This window comes from Myxocyprinus asiaticus, chromosome 2 (assembly GCF_019703515.2).
Source record: "Myxocyprinus asiaticus isolate MX2 ecotype Aquarium Trade chromosome 2, UBuf_Myxa_2, whole genome shotgun sequence".
Classification (NCBI taxonomy): Eukaryota; Metazoa; Chordata; class Actinopteri; order Cypriniformes; family Catostomidae; genus Myxocyprinus; species Myxocyprinus asiaticus.
In genome coordinates, this window is record NC_059345.1 from 32,156,147 (window position 1) to 32,173,160 (window position 17,014).

General features: G+C 36.9%; 1 protein-coding gene across 1 annotated transcript; it reads right to left on the bottom strand.

Moving 5' to 3' along the window:
- Positions 1-199: 199 nt before the first annotated feature.
- Positions 200-13,929, bottom strand: LOC127451317 (protein lin-7 homolog C-like). The gene is made up of 5 exons (XM_051715898.1): positions 13,787-13,929; positions 12,859-12,977; positions 9,013-9,084; positions 8,464-8,673; positions 200-4,368 (listed from the first exon to the last, which is right to left on the bottom strand). Exons 1-5 carry the CDS (start codon positions 13,821-13,823, stop codon positions 4,201-4,203), a joined length of 606 nt encoding a protein of 201 aa, XP_051571858.1. The 5' UTR covers positions 13,824-13,929; the 3' UTR covers positions 200-4,200.
- Between the last annotated feature and the right edge of the window lie 3,085 nt (positions 13,930-17,014).

Genomic DNA, 17,014 nt, shown 5'->3' on the forward strand with positions numbered 1-17,014 from the left:
CAGTCGACCATGGATGGCCTGTTCTATATTGAAATGAAGCAGCTGTCTGTATCATTGTGCTCTGTCCTTGTGCACACAGGAGCCTTTGCACTGGATCACATTTGCTTACAGTTCCACACACAAATTAGTTTTTGTTCTGGCATGTGCAAACCAAAAACAATATAATTTGGACTATTTAAAAGGTCACAGAGCCAACAGCTTTCATTATTCACGTTTTATTTTTAATTCAGCATTTAAAAACCTGGAATATTGTTCAAGGGAGCCAGAAAACAGGTATCTCTGACTGACTTGCACTAGAAAGACATGACTGGAAAGCAGTCCGAGGAAATGTAGAGGTGTGCTTGAATGACAGATTAATTCATTAATACAGTCAGCAGGCCTATTTTTCATCATTAACACAGTGCAAACTCTCTGCACCTTGTCAGCAGAGGGATTGTTTTATATTACGTGTTATTAATAGGCTCTGTAAGACTTTCAGTGTCAATGACGGTATGGTCTTCGTCTTAAAGATGGAACCTGAGACAGAGAGAACACAGTCGATGACAATGTTGACAAGAAACTAAATTGGCCTGACAAATCCTTGGAGGGTATGTTTATTGGTTTGTGGCCATGTGCCATCACATTAAGACACAGACGTCATGCAACTCCATACTCTTGTTCTTTTATATATGTTTTAAAGGTAACACTTTACAACAATGTTACATTCATTAACATTAGTTAACATAACAATTTTACAGCATTTAATGATCTTAATGTTAATTTCATCATATAGTATTTATAACATTTTATAACATTTGTATTTGTTAACATTAGTTAATGCACTATGAACTAACAGGAACAACAATGAACAATTGCATTTTTATAAACTAACATTAACAAATATTAATAAATGCTGTACAAATATATTGTTCATTGTTAGTTCATGATATCTAATGCATTAACTAATGTTAATGACTAAAACTTTATTGTAAAGTGTTAGTTTAAAATATTTTTAGTTTTTGAGCATGTATATTTCAGGATATGCAAGGACTTGTCTAAGATTATATTAATATACTAAAACATACTGTTCGATTCATTCTAAGTATTTCAGTTGAGTGTTGAAACAGAACTGACACCAGCAACCAACTATAATTCTGTTGTCCTGCAGTGCCCTCTAGTGTTACGGTAAAACGCTCAATAGTCTGGGCAATGATGCAATATTGTCAAGTTGCCTGTGAATGCTATTAATATTACTATTCATTTTTAATCTTCTGTGTTCTCTCTCTCTCACACACACACACACACACACACACTCACAAGAGATATTCAAAGGTAAAAACAAATGGCAATAACTCAAACACACTAAAGACTTAAACACACAGTATAACTAAACTGCATCCTCAAAACAAATAACTTTTTGATCAATCTTTATACACATCCACATTAATGTAACACAATACAGCAAGGATAGAAGTGTCAAATAATACAATAGTACAACAGGTTCTTAAAAACAGCTCAAACTAGCTGACCAGGCATTGAAATAGCTCCCACAAAGGTTGCAAGCTTGGTCTTTGTACTTGAAACACAGGGAGAATGTGGTCTAGATAAACCAATACAAAGCATTCCTGGAAAAAAATCTTGACAGAAAAATTACTTATCAAAAAATGGAAAAATATCAAAAGAAAACCAGTATACAAAAATAGTTAGTTAACCCCCTTTGGACAATACTACATATTAATGGGGAGTGAGTTACCTGTTTGAGATGGTAATATAAGGATTATGTATTATTGCTCTAGTGATATGAGGCTTTAAAATCATGATATTGTAGAAACATCCAACCTGAGCACCTTATACACCACAAAAAGTTGATTCTTTATGCTTTTATGTCATTCACAATAATGATTCCTTTATGTAAGACATCAGACCACACTTTTATCTCTCACCCCCAAAACACCTACGTATCTCAGCTCAGGGTGAGTCATGGGCCTCTATAATTAGACATGTTAAATATTTTATGAGAGACAGAGGAAAAATAGACTGTTTTTTCCAAGCTTGTCAGACACACACTGAAAATACCTGCATTTGTGGTTAAAAATACATCAAGCGTGTTGCATTTTTAACATGTGAAAATGAGTACAAAGAGAAAGTACAGTGTGAAACTACTTTTTAAAGACCTTTTTTATCCTATCTTGATAAGTCAGTATTTAAGAGAAAAAAAACATGTCAATTAAATCCTTAAAATTTTGTTATGACATTAACAAGAAGTGCTGAATCTTATGTAACCAATTTAATAGGATTTGCACTGAGGTATCTGGGTGTAAGACCTGAAAAAGCTAACAGCTAGAAAACTCTAGATCTGCATCTCTAAATAAAGAAATGTCTAAAGTCCCCATAAACACTAGACAATCTGTATATGGGTATATTAACTACTGACTTTTCAGAGAAAGGACTGATCAGGTTTTTTTTTTTTTTAATAAAAACTATAGATGGCAGGTCATGTTGCATCAAGGAATCTGTTTTAGCTTCAGAAACAAATAAATGAAAGAAAATTACAGCACCAAGTGATTAACATTTTTACTTAGACAAGTTTCATAAAAACATAACTTGAGCGTGTTGGGATGGATGACTCGGTCAGCATATTGGTAATAATGCTGACATTTTTTACATTATTCATTCGTTGCTGTTTCCCTAGGATTATGGTCAGTTGCTATCTCATGATGCATGTATATGATAACCATTTAATTAAAAATGTTGCAGGTTTTTGTAATTATCAGCATGAACTGGGTATACAATATGAACCCATAGCTGACTGAAAGGCAAGTGCCATATTAACATTCAGAACGCGTTATGAAACAAAAGACAGCCGAACAATAAAATAACTAAAACTTGCTAAACTCCTAAAGAGTGTTGCTGCTGCAAGGTTTTAAGTTAAAATCTTAAATTCTAAAAACAAAACAAACTGCAATGCAAGCTTCAATAAGAAATTTTACTGCCACATTGTTTCTCTATGTGCTTTATAAGGGGCAGTACGCTATGAAAATTTTACTTTAAACAATCTATCTATCTTCAGTATCTAATGCCTAAACTGTGCAACTAGCAACTCCTCTGAACAGCTGTTTGGCTGGACCGCTCAGTGCCCTTTGTAAAGATTCCATTCACTAATATTTAATCAAAAGCAATATGTTTAAATGTCAATCAGAGCCAAACAACTCTAAATCAGTCCCAAATTAACAATTTTGGTCAATTCTTGTTTGATGAAAGATGATTTGTTTACTTGATAAATCTGATCTGCCAATTACTGTAGACATTAACAGCATGTATCCCTTTCCGTGCATTCATGACAGAGTGAAAGGTGGCAGTATAAACATGCATTGCAAACGTGTTCTGAGAGTCAATCAGTTTGGGTCAGTAAGTGGAATCTGTCTGGCATTTAAGTGTCTTTTGTACTAGAGTATATGGAATATTTACAGCTGACATTTTGTGTTGGAAGAAAACAGCAGTTCGGATGGAAATGCTTGTGTCACCACTCCGCCATTTATCTCTCAGGAGATTTAAAGTGAGATTTTGAAATATTTCTGGTGATCTTTTCCTTTTTCCTTGGGCAAACACTAAGGAAAGCAAGCAGGAAAAACAAAATAACAAACCCCTACACAATTTGTTTTTTTTTTTTCTTTTTTTTGAGATGATGGTGATTCTTTTCAGAAATGTGTACACTTATTTAGCAGTTTGTTTAACAAGGTGGTAGTATTCATTCATTTTGTGCTTGGACCATAAAACGCAGCCTATGATGACAGCATTTTAAGGGCTGCAGACACTTAATTTATTTTTATTTTATCTCTAGGCACTTTTTTTTTTTACATTTTCATTCAAATCACCTCAGGAGTTGAACATTGCAATGGTCCACTTGCATATCTGACTAATCAACATCCCAAATGACAGTACATTCTTAATAATGCAACAACAGTGCACATATGTGATGTCTAAGTGACCAATATCAATAGCCCATGTAGTGTTCATGCTATGAGAAAGAAGTGTGTGAAAAGACTGTTAAAAACTTGAGGAGGTGAGGATTTAGAAAATTTCACAAAAAGTAGTGCCAAACATGTGGCTAATCCCTGGCTGGAGAAAGGGGTGAGTGAGTGTGAATAAGGAAGACAGATGGTAGAATTAAAGACAATGAGAAAGAGAGAGATGAGGGGGTGGGGGCACAAGCAAGATGCCCTACTGGGGGTAGTTGTTCTGTTGCCGGCGTTTAGCAGACCTCAACTTCTCAAAGCGCGACTCCATCTCTTCCAGAACCTTAGGGGTGTGTCGTACCACCAGCTTCACTGTACCCTGAGCAGCCTTCAACAGCTCCACAGCCTTCTCATGGTGCTCTCCTTCTACACTCTGAAATAGAGAGACAGTGAGACATCACTGCTCTTTGACATAGTGTACTTTATGTATTATCATCATCAGAATCTGGTGCGTCATCATTTTGGTCACATTTTAGCTTTTTAAAAGTTTACAAATTCTATGTATTCCATCAATAAATATGATGTCTTGACATTGCATATGCAGGGCAAGAAAAAGTATGTGAGCCCTTTGGAATTGTCTACTTTTATATATACATTTGCCTTAAAATCTTATTTGACCTTCATCTAAGTTACAATAATGAACAAACACAATCTGTTTGAACAAATAACACAAATTACTGTGTTGTTCTTGTACATACTGTATACATCATTCAAACATTCACAGTGTAGGTTGGAAAAAGTATGTGAACCCCTAGGCTAATGACGTCAACAAAAGATAATTAGTCAGGAGTTGGCAAACCTGGCATCCAATTAATGAAACAAGATTGGAGTGGTGGGTTAGAGCTACTTTGACTTATAAAAACATTAAAAAATGTTGAGTCTGCTATTCACTGCTGCTGATGTGGACCATGCCTTGCAAAAAAGAGATCTCAGAAGGCCTATGATCAAGAATTGTTGCTTTGCATAAAGCTGCAAAGGGTTACAAAGTTATCTTGAAGAAGATAGACATTCATCCGTCCACAGTTAGACAAACTGTCTATATCTGGAGATGATTTAATACTGTGGCTACTCACTCTAGAAGTGACCATCCAGCCAAGATGATTCAAAGGACACATTGCAGAATGCTCAATGAGGTAAAAATAAACGTAGAGTGACAGCTAAAGGCTTGAAGGAATCATTGGAACTGGTTAACATCTCTGTTCATGAGTCTACTATATGGAAAACATTAAGCTGGCATGGTGTCCATGGCAGGACACCACGAAAGAAGCAATTGCTTTCCAAAAAAAAAAAAAAAACATGCCTGAAGTTTGCCAAAGACCATCATGACACTCCACAACGCTACTGGGAAAATGTTTTGTGGACTGATGAAACTAAGGTTGAATTGTTTGGGAAGAACTTGTAGTATTACGTATGGCATAAAAAGGGCACTGCATACCAACATGAAAACATCATCCCAACGGTTAAGTATGGTGGAGGAAGCATCATGATTTGGAGCTGCTTTGCTGCTTCTGGGCCTGGACCGCTTGCCATCATCAAGGGAAAAATGAATTCACAAGTTCAAGATATCAAGATAACCTACAGGATAATGTCAGGGTGGCTGTGCGCCAGCTGAAGCTCAGTAGAAGTTGGATAATGCAGCAGGACAATGACTATAAGCATTGAAGTAAATCCACTAGAGACTTCAGAAAAGTAAATACAACTTTTGGAGTGGCCAGTCAGAGCCCAGACCTTAACCCAATAGAGATGCTGTGGAATGACCTCAAGAAAGCCGTTCACACCAGACAGAAGCAGTTGTGTAAGGAAGAATGGTCCAAAATTCCTTCTGTTGTGCCAGTCTAATCTGCCAAATTGCTTCCATAGGAGAATCGACCAGTTATTAAATCCAAGGGTTCACTTACATTTTCCACAGCACTGTGAATGTTTAATGGGATGTGTTCCGTAAAGACATGAAAGCTTATAATTGTTTGTGTGTTGTTAGCTGTTGTTAGCTTAAGCACATTGTGTTTGTCTATACTAGTGAATTTGATGAAGATGAGATCACATATGACCAATTAATGCAGAAAACCAGCTAATTCCAAAGGGTCCATATACTTTTTTTTGCCACTGTAATATAAGCAATATAATATATAAATATATTATCTTTATCTTACATTATCTTTTCCGCATCTGTTTCTATTTTTGTTGTTTTTGATCAAATGGATTTCGTTGATCTCATCTTTAGACACGGAATGAGTCAAACCAAACTTTTACTCAACACGCAGTGAAAGGATCTCTGTGCAAAACTTCTTCGCCAATATACTGGCGAGTAATATCTGAACATTTATCAGCCAGTGGTTAGTGACATTTTTAGTCGCATAGCGCAAAATTTAGTTGCATATGCAAGTGATCTACTCGCATCAATCTTGGGATTTAAGAATCCCTAAGAATCCCTTGAAGAGTCCGCTCCCTAACAATGAAAAGAATGCATCACAAAAAACAAGAGAGCATTGATGCTAACTATGTTAACTTATCAAAAATGTCTTCATGTCTTCTTAGTAAAGGCTAACTTATACTTACTGGGCAACAGGCTTTTATTTTTCCTGAAATGTATGACGAAATGTACGTATTTGTTCTGCTATGGTGATCATTTGATGTTTGCGCACATCCCTGAAATTCTTGACCTAGGAGAACTCAGCTAGTCATCAATGCTCTTTGACTGACTGACCTACAGATGTGCCATCTGCCCGAGAGTTGACAACATTAGATGATGCCACCTTCACCAAACCAATTTTAATGATCCTGCACTTAGTATAAACGCAGGCTTTATTTGCCTAGGGTGATTTAGTTAATCTTTTTAATTGTTTAAGATGAGCAAATATTACATTTTTTGATGTCAAGCCCTCATTTTCTTACCAAGAAATTATATTTGTAATTATCTTCAATCAACAATGTGCACGAAGGGGAAACAATCCTACTTGTAGATATTACAGATGCTAGAAGATTTAAAACTTTATACGTTTTATTTGTTCATTTACTGTTTATAATTTCTTTCATAATAGCACTGTACATATTAATATCAAACGAAAATATACGGTAGTGTTAAAAAAAGCGATGTTGTTGATTAATACATAACCTTGGAATTTTGTTGCAGGTAACCGATGTCCCAATGTTTAGTACAGGGTTCGGCATCTTACATCTGGCGCGCTGAGGGGTAATCACTGGCACGTAAGCAACATCGAGAGAGTAGACTATTTTATTTATATGTATTTATAAGTCCCTCGCACCTGCATGCCAATCTACATCTTAATTTAATCCTTCCTCATGATCATGCAGCATGTTTCCATGGGCTGAATGGAAGGCTAAACACTTTTAAAGTGTGACGAGAATGCAGTATAGTCAATAGATGATTGCAGCGGGTGCAAGCTATTCACACATCACAAGCCAGCACTGCAGATCAATTCAGGCAAGGTTTCACGTTCGGTGAATCGCACCTGCTTTGCTTTGGTCGCACTGCACGGTTGAGCAGATGACAGCCTACACATTCTTGTTTTATTTGTTTCTTTTTGCGGAGTGACTATTTGCACTTCGATACTCTACTGGAAAAACAGAAATTGAAGGCAAATTTCCTCTAGTGGCGCTGCAGTGGCGTGGGTTGTAACAACGGTGTGGAAATGGTTTTATCGTGCTGAAAACCAGGGTTAAATTCCGCCTTTTGACACACTTTTCCCATCCTGTTTCCTGTCTCCACTATTAGTATTAGCTGACACTCTTAGCTGAAATATATAATTTCTGCAACACTAGTGCCAATGAATGGAATTGCAAAAATAAACTGTTTTCTGAGAATGCCCCTTGCCTGCAGTTGTTCAAACAGTCAGATAGTCCCAACCCCAACTCATGCCATTGGTTGAGTAATGTTGGGGCGGGTCTAAGTGGGTCGCTCAAAACAAATACAGGAATTTTTATAGCGCCACAGAGACAGTGTTAACAGTTTTCGAGAAATTTAACCTATGAATGGCTTACTCATAGTTGTCTCTGCATATTAAGCTGGGAAAGTATAAAGTATTTTATGAAAAAGTTATTGAAGAAGTTACCTACTTCTACTATAATACTACTTATAATAATAAATAAAAATTAATATAAAGGTTGATTTTCTCGCAGTGATTTGGTCACGGTGAAGGTCGGGGAGTTGAGAGAAAGGTTTGAGCGAGTTAAATTAACCATGGTTTTACTATAATAATATTGCAGTAACCATGTTTAGTGGAAGCCATAGTTTTAACGCAATTAACCATGGTGTTACTACAGTAATAGGGTATTCATATATTTACCATGTTTAATGATTTCTACAAATACCATGGTGATACTATGGTTAATTTTTGGTAGGTTAATGGTAGGTTAAGGTTAGGGGGAGGTGTAGGGTGTCTGTGGGACTCTAAATTAAAACAATAAATGTGAAGTAAGTTGTGGGACAAGACCGTAGCTGTGTACATACTACTCCATTCACAGACAGCAGCTGGTCTCCTCTCTTCAGGCCACCATGCCGATCAGCGATGCCTCCGGGAATGATACGTGAGATGTAGATGGGCGAGTTTTGTTCCTTCCCACCCATGATGTTGAAGCCCAGTCCCTCCTCAGTTTTTGGGAGTTCCACCACACGGGGGTGTGAGTGACCCTCACTAGCTGCAAAGGCAGCCACTGTAGCCTTGAAACAGAGAGAAGATGGTATAAAAATGAATCTACCCACAAGTGGGTGGCACATACACAACAACCCATCTATTAATCTTATGCAAAGGGAATAACTGTAATTTTATATGTATACAAATATCCACCAATGGCCACATGCTAAAAATAAGCTGCTTGTATATTTTCAGGCCATCAGTCTGGTGTTGCAGAGATGGAGGTTTTACAACTAAACTAATCAGATAATGAGATTGACTGTCTCTCTTTCAATGTTCATGCTAAGAATAGCTTGCAGAATTAAAGAGTGGATTTGAGGTTAGTTACAGGAAATGTTTTAATTACTTGGTGTACAGCGACTTACCTTTGCTGTTGCATTGGCCCTCACCTCTGGGCTGCTATTTATGTCCACCGTCTCATACACATGCTCATACACCTGAAAATGAGAAACAAGAGACGGAGAACACTGTCTGAATTTCACAAAAACCCAAATCTACAAGTACAGCCTCCTCTGCCAAAACAATCAAGATAAACAAACAAAAACATTTCTGAACCAGGTTTACAGAACCTAAAAAACTTATCCATGGATCTCAAGGGCCAGTTTCCAGGATCCATCCAAGCTAAGTCCTAAACTAAATTGCTTGTGGATCGTGATTCACCCTGAAAAAGCCTTTTGTGTCCGGAACATTACTCAAGTCTGCATCAGATGATCTTCACTGGACAGTCACCATTTACGGTGCAACTCTGTCCTACACTGCTTGTAATCTGTGCCTGGAAAACCATAACATTAAGTCTTGCACTTAGACCAACATAACAGTGGCAGTGAAAGCGATATCAAATCACATCTCTTTACATGGCTTGATGCGGTACAGCCATTTGACTTCACCCTGTTAATATGCGCTCAACCGAAACACTGAACTGCTGTTGTTCTTAAACCACTATTCCATCTCCCATTCATGGCTGCCTTAAGCATCCACCCACATGCCATAGCATTCAACTGTGAGTCGTGCATGTTTATTTGAGAATCAAGGAAGCATTCAGAGGTTCAGGGCAAAACATAAAGAAAGTGACAGCATTGTTGAGTTACTAATCATCCACTTTATTTATCTACCACAGAAGAGAAGCACTTAACTCAAGCACCATCAAATACAGCATAAACAAGCATTTCCAGAGAAAAGCATGGGCAGCCTTGATGTCACAAAACAAGCAAAATAAAGACTTGTGTCCTTCCAGGGGTCCGGTTTACTAAGCCTGCGTAGGAATAGATTTAAGGGACAGGCTGGAAGCAAGTTAAATTTTCCTTGAGTTTCAGTTAACTACTGATCCATCTACAAGACAAACACACAACAATGGGGCTAAAAAAAAAAAAAAACTGTTGCAACTTATGTCACTGTTTAAAATTAGGCTACAACACATTTTAGAAAATGCATAGCTTTGACTACAAATTCTGATTCAATTAGCCAGTTCGAAACTGTTGTAAATCAGAGAAATGTTCACTTGTGACCACACATTCTATATTGAAAGGGACACCCAGAAACCTTTCAAATATCCTAGGGGGAAACCCCAGAAAAAAAATCATTGAAACACATAGCCTCATGACTTACTGCTCTAATATAAACTAAGAATACAGTTAATATGGAAAAATAGAATTTAAGATGAGTGCATAGATCTAGTCTGCCTTTGAATTCACCTGCGCGCCTTATATTCGTGATAACCAATGGTCATTTTCATGGAGCATCTTCTAACTTTACCCAAACAAATCTTTCCACATTTGCCTTCAGAAACCCCTGCTTTATTCAAGGCTTTCAAGCAAGGCAAATAACAGCATCTCTGGACTTAGCATCACTTCTGTTGAGACTTCAGAGTTTAACAGTGAGAGCGACAGATGACCAAGCAGCAGGGAGGAGACCTGACCAGTGCCAACAGTCTTAGATTGGATGGGCAACAGAACACTACAGCCGAGTTTTATGCCTAGTCTGAAACAGACAAATGGATTGATGCTATTTGTAGACATCCTAATCGATATTCAGTCCTTCTGCACAACGATGACTACCAATAGTACACTGTTGAGCACACTGTCATAAGCACTAGGACTGCTTGAGTACTCGGGGTGTAATTGGCAACCATGGAGCAAGTTGGGTCTGCTTTATTTTTTTAATAGTAGGTCTATATACACATGCCTCCTGATGGACAGATGGATGTCTTAAGCTGTTGCATCGAGTCTTGTTGTTTTTCAGCATCTTAAGATGGGGTGTCAAGACAAAAAAAAACGCATCTCTAATAAGCACATGCTCTCTGTTTTGTAAAGGAGAACTAAAACAGTCATGCTCACAGTATGACAGAGTATTCGTGTCCTGGCTTGTGAGGACTTTGGTATGAATTGTTTGAGTCTGCCTTCACATTTCATTTTGTTATGCCTAAAATTTCCATCACAATACCCTAACACTTCTTTCATGCCAAAGGGACTGTCTGTTTGCATATTTACTGAAAATATCATCACTTGGAGATGCCAGATTTGCTGGGGTTAGGTGGCAACACAATCTCCTATAGATGAAATTACTGTTTACAAACAAAAGCTTGGCTCCGGCACTTCCAGGTTCTTTTGGCACCGCAAAAAAGAACAGAGTCCAATTGGCGCTTCGCTCAAATTGAGATAGAAATGCCCAAAAAGTGCTATTTGTGGGGTTGAAACACCCCATTTCCAACAGATTATTGGAGATTTGGGCTTCGTTAAAATTCCATCAGGATCAGTGGAACAGGACAAACTCAGGATTTGACTAAATGTATCATATTTCACGGATCACCATCATTGTTATCGCGTCTGCTCTTGTAAGACCCATATACCCCGCAGCTGTTGTTGGTAGATTTAAACTTTTCACAAAGGAGTCACACAACTTCGATCCTAAACGGCTGTTTTAATTTCCAAAGTGCAACCGCTGAGACAGATACGAGGTCAAATATGATCTAACGAACAGGACCCCATCTCCCCCATTGCTGTGGAAAGGCTACTGTTAGTATAAGGATATGTGAATAAGGGTACTTTCATACTAGCACTTTTGGTGTGCACACGGGTTCGAATGACATCAAAGTTCGGTCCGTTTGGATGATGTGAACGCTGTTTTCCGAAATCGGGTGCGCGTGAAAAGTCTGGGGTACGGTTCATGTGTACTCTGAAACGGTTCGCTGCAAATCGTACCAAATCGTGGAAGTAAACCGCTTGTGCTGACATATTTTTGTAGTTTATTGTGGCATAATACATTTCTCATACCTGCTTGTCTCAAAATAAATCCCCTTCAGAGAGCAGTTCACATACTTCACATCTCTTGCAATGCATCCGTGCGCTTGCGGCATACAAACGCTAACATTCTTCACATCATTGTACATTCAATGAATCCGCGGGAGACAAGTGTTGTTCAGTGCATGGCAAGTTTTCGTGACAAATCCAAAGAGACTAACTTTAATATTTCACTTAACACAGTGACATCTTTTTGGTTGTAACCTAGGTAAATAGCTGCCCCTTCTACTCACGTTGATGATGTAATCAGACCATGGTTCAGACCCAAATAATATGATGTGAACAGAGACAGAGTGGGAGGAAACGAATATGTGTTCGGTCAAAGCAATCGAACCAAGTGTGAAAGCACCCTAAAAATAATATAATACATAAATCATGTCTTCTCATTAAATTAGACTGCAGTAAGTAAAATGTTCAATCAAACCTGGCTGTTATTAAGTCTGAATATGGAATATGATGATACTGAAGTCAAATATTATTATTTACTGTATGTGAACCAATAATTTAAGCAGTAAAGATGCATATTGCAAGTCTCATGGTAGTTTTCATTTTTAAATTTAACATTTCACAGTCTTTAAGTGTGTTAAACAGGTGAGGTTGTGTATTCATCAACCTGTTACATGTTCAGCATAATCATACAGACCGATTAAACCCAGTTAAAACTTGTTTTGCCGATAGTTCAGAAAGAACCTACATATATTTCTTTACTGTAAACTATAGATACCCATTTACAATAACTTTTATTAATATTAAAATAAAAATATTTTACACCCAGAAGCGCAGTTGCCTGCTGTGTGACGTTGCGGTAGTTTCATCTATACAGGCGAGCTACACAAAACAGTACCCCCCTTTTTTCACCCCTAAAGCGAAGTTGCATTTCATTTGAATGTATGGATGCTGTGCTGGAACACGTACCTCTCGTACAGCATTGCAGAACTCACTCTGTAAAACCCTCTGCAGTGCCTGCAGCTTCTGCGGTGGCACTTCCCCTGTTCTCTGGAGCTTGTCCAGCAGTTCAATGGCACGAGATATGTCTGTGGAAGAAAATTTGCAAAACAATGAGGCATGAACAGACCCTGGATAATCATTTGCATGACGCCATCTGGAGATGTTGTCTTAGGCAAAGAGCTTTTTTGTAACAGCTAAAGCTAATAAAGACATTAAATGCGTGAGTAAATACGAAAATGCTCAATATTTCAGAAGGTAAATCTCTATACATTTTATCCTGACGTTTTTTTTTTTGTTGTTGTTTTTTTAACAACACTACAATAAGTGCATGTACCAGTAAATTTCAATAAGCTTCTTTGGTTTTTTTTTCTACAGCTACATCATGTTAGTCACCTTAAAAAAAAAAAAAAAAGAGACCAACTTAAAAACACTTCAGAGTACTTAGCTTCAGCCACAGAAGTAATTCATCCCAAATTTTTCGTTTCTCAAACACTGTTTTACTTAATAATTAAACAATTGTATTTCTGAGCATAGAGAGAGATAGAGCTTTCATTTCGTAAACCTAACGAATATCAATTAAACATATACATCTCCCTTATCTTAATAAATCAGCACTTTTATTTACTACTACTTCTGACAGCTGTCCTTATGTTTTGCTTTTACTGAACGTAACCACGGTGATTTAAAGACATAAAAGATTTACATCTTATACGTTTTCGCAGACTGAGTTTCTTAACGTTATGAATGTTCTGATACAGTGAATTGGAGCTAGCTCGCTGTCGTCCACTAATCCATCCTCATGAAGTGACAGCGGGATGTTTAGAGCAAAAGGCGTGATTTACACATCCTCCTGGGCATAACATTTAACACAGACTGTTTCCAGCGAGCATCTTACCTCTTTCCAGACGTACAGGTTCTCCTAATGAGGCCATTTTAGCCCGGGTTACTGAGTTTGTGTTTGGCGAAAGCTCCACGCTCGCGTGTCGGGCACCTTGTTTTGCTGTTAGCTCGGTGAGCTGAAGCACTGTGGCTAATGCAGATTAGAGGACGAGTCAAGAGCATCACTTCTGCGCTGTGCATGTGCAGTCACTTTCCATGCCATAACGAACACATTAGCAGCTCAAGGAAACATCATTATGAGCTGTTATCATTATTATTCTTATTGATATTTGAGCTCATCCTGGATATATTAGGATATACTGTATAGCAGGGCTTCAATGGGTGCCACAGCCGTCTAAACAGACATCTTTGGAATTTATTATGATATAGTTTAATGATATTATTTGAAACATAAATGGATAAATCTATCTATCTATCATTATTATTTTTTCACATTTTAGAATAATAGTAAAGTCATCAAAACTATGGAATAACAGAATTATGGGAAATATGTTGTGACTAAAAAAATCCAAACTAAATAAAAAATATGTTTTAGCATCTTCAAAGTAGTCACCCTTTGCCTAGAATTTGCAGACATGTACTCTTGACATTTTCTCAACCAACTTCTTGAGGTATCACCCTGGGGTGCTTTTTAAACAGTATTGTAGGAGTTCCCATCTATGTTGGGCACTTATTGGCTGCTTTTCTTTATTATTTGGTCCAAGTCATAAATTTCAAAAACTTTTTTTTAAATAGAAATTTAGCTTTATAATTAAATAAATTAATATTTTGGCACAATTATATTTTTGTTTACAAAACTAATTTCAAATATTTGAGCCTTCAGATCAAAAGATTTTTAAGATCATGAGAAACATTTCAGTCAAGCGTTTCAAAAGTTTTGACTGGTAGTGTGTGTGTGAATATATATATTATATATATATATATATATATATATATATATATATATAAACATATACACATATACACACATATACATATAAAGTTACTTTTGGCGGCCAAAGGTTTGGAATAATGTACAGATTTTGCTCTTATGGAAAGAAATTGGTTCAACTGATCACAATGTATTGTCAGGTCATTAATAACTTGAAAAATTACTATTACAATTTGATTTTTTTATTTGTATTTATTTTTTATTTTTTTTCAGAACTTCTTAAACTTCTTCAAAGAGTTCTCATCAAAAAATCCTCCACGTGCAGCAATGACAGCTTTGCAGATCCTTGGCATTCCAGCTGTCAGTTTGTCCAGATTCTCAGGTGACATTTCACCCCACACTTCCTGTAGCATTTGCCATAGATGTGACTGTCTTGTTGGGCACTTCTCATATACCTTATAGTCTAGCTCAGGGGTGTCAAACGCAGTTCCTGGAGGGCCACATCCCTGCAGAGTTTAGTTCCAGCCCTGCTCCAAAATGCCTCCTTGTAATCTTCAAGCACTCCTGAAGACCTTGATTATCTGCTTCAGGTGTGTTTAATTAGGGTTGGAGCTAAACTCTGCTGGACTAAGCTCAATGGGGTAAAGATCCATAACACTCATTTCCAATTATCTGTTGTCCAATGTCTGTGTTTCTTTGCCCACTCTAACCTTTTCTTTTTGTTTTTCTGTTTCAAAAGTGTCTTTTTCTTTGCAATTCTTCCCATAAGGCCTGCACCCCTGAGTCTTCTCTTTACTGTTATACATGAAACTGGTGTTGAGCGGGTAGAATTCAATGAAGCTGTCAGTTGAGGACATGTGAGGTGTCTATTTCTCAAACTACAGACTCTGATGTACTTCTCCTCTTGTTTAGTTGTACATCTGGTCCTTCCACATCTCTTTCTGTCCTTGTTAGAGCCAGTTGTCCTTTGTCTTTGAAGACTGTAGTGTACACCTTTATATGAAATCTTCAGTTTTTTTGGCAATTTCAAGCATTGTATAGCCTTCATTCCTCAAAACAATGATTGACTGATGAGTTTCTAGAGAAAGAAAATATTATTTGCCATTTTTGAGCTAATATTGACCTTAAGACATGCCAATCTATTGCATACTGTGGCAACTCAAAAACAAACACAAATACAATGTTAAGCTTCATTTAATGAAACAAATAGCTTTCAACTGTGTTTGATATAATGACAAGTGATTTTCTAGTACCAAATTAGCAATTTATCATGATTACTCAAGGATAAGGTGTTGGGGTGATGGCTGCTGGAAATGGGGCCTGTCTAGATTTGATCAAAAATGACTTTTTTCAAATAGTGATAGTGCTGTTTTTACATCAGTAATTTCCTGACTATACTTTGTGATCAGTTGAATGCCACTTTGGTGAATTAAAATTCCTTCTGAAACAGCTATATATATATTTGTGGTGTTGCGGCTGCCTCCTCTTAGGCGCCCCCCAGCAGGTGGCGCCCTAGGCAACCGCCTAGTTCACCTATGCCTAGAAACGGCCCATTGCATTAATGCTTTAACATCGACAGCACTAATACACACACACACACATATATATATATATATACAGGGTTGGGAGGGTTACTTTTGAAATGTATTCCACTACAGATTACAGAATACATGCTGTAAAATGTAATTTGTAACATATTCTGTTAGATTACTCAAGGTCAGTAATGTATTCTAAATACTTTGGATTTCTTCTTCAGCACTGGTAGATTTTTTTCACTTGTTTTGACTATAAAAACTCTGTCAGTACAGTAAGACAAAATACACGTTAATAATACATTCTCTGAAAAACCTAAATATCTTATGCAGTGTTGTTTCTAAAACAAGATAAATCTAATTGATTTTGTTTTAAGGATTTTATGATATTTTTACAGGAAAACAATACAAAAATTATTATCAAGAATAAGATTTTTGTCCTAATATCAAAGGTCTTACTAGAAAAAAAAAATAAAAAATAATAAAATTATGATCCAACGTGAATTTTCTTGATAAAAAACATATGATCGTGCCTGGTAACGTGCATGTAAAATGGCTAGAAATAGCATTTTAGCTTAGCATAAAGCTGACAATTTACACAAGGTTTATTTCTATTTCTTCTGCTCCAAACTTACTTCAAACTTACTTCTCTGTCTGCTCGTATGAACGTAACACATCATAAGAAAGTGTTTCACCGTAGCTCAAATGCTCTTTGGATCGCATCATTTATATGTATAAATGTTTTCCATCTGAAAGGACTAAATATTAAATTAAACAAATTACAATAAAATGCAAAGTAATCTCTTCAGTAATCAAAATA

Coding starts and splice junctions, on each gene's coding strand:
- LOC127451317 (XM_051715898.1), bottom strand. CDS start 13,823: ATGGCCTCATTAGGAGAACCTGTACGTCTGGAAAGAG. Junction 12,978..13,786: donor ACCTGTACGTCTGGAAAGAG/GTAAGATGCTCG, acceptor TTTCTTCCACAG/ACATATCTCGTGCCATTGAA. Junction 4,369..8,463: donor TGCTGTCTGTGAATGGAGTA/GTATGTACACAG, acceptor TCTCTATTTCAG/AGTGTAGAAGGAGAGCACCA.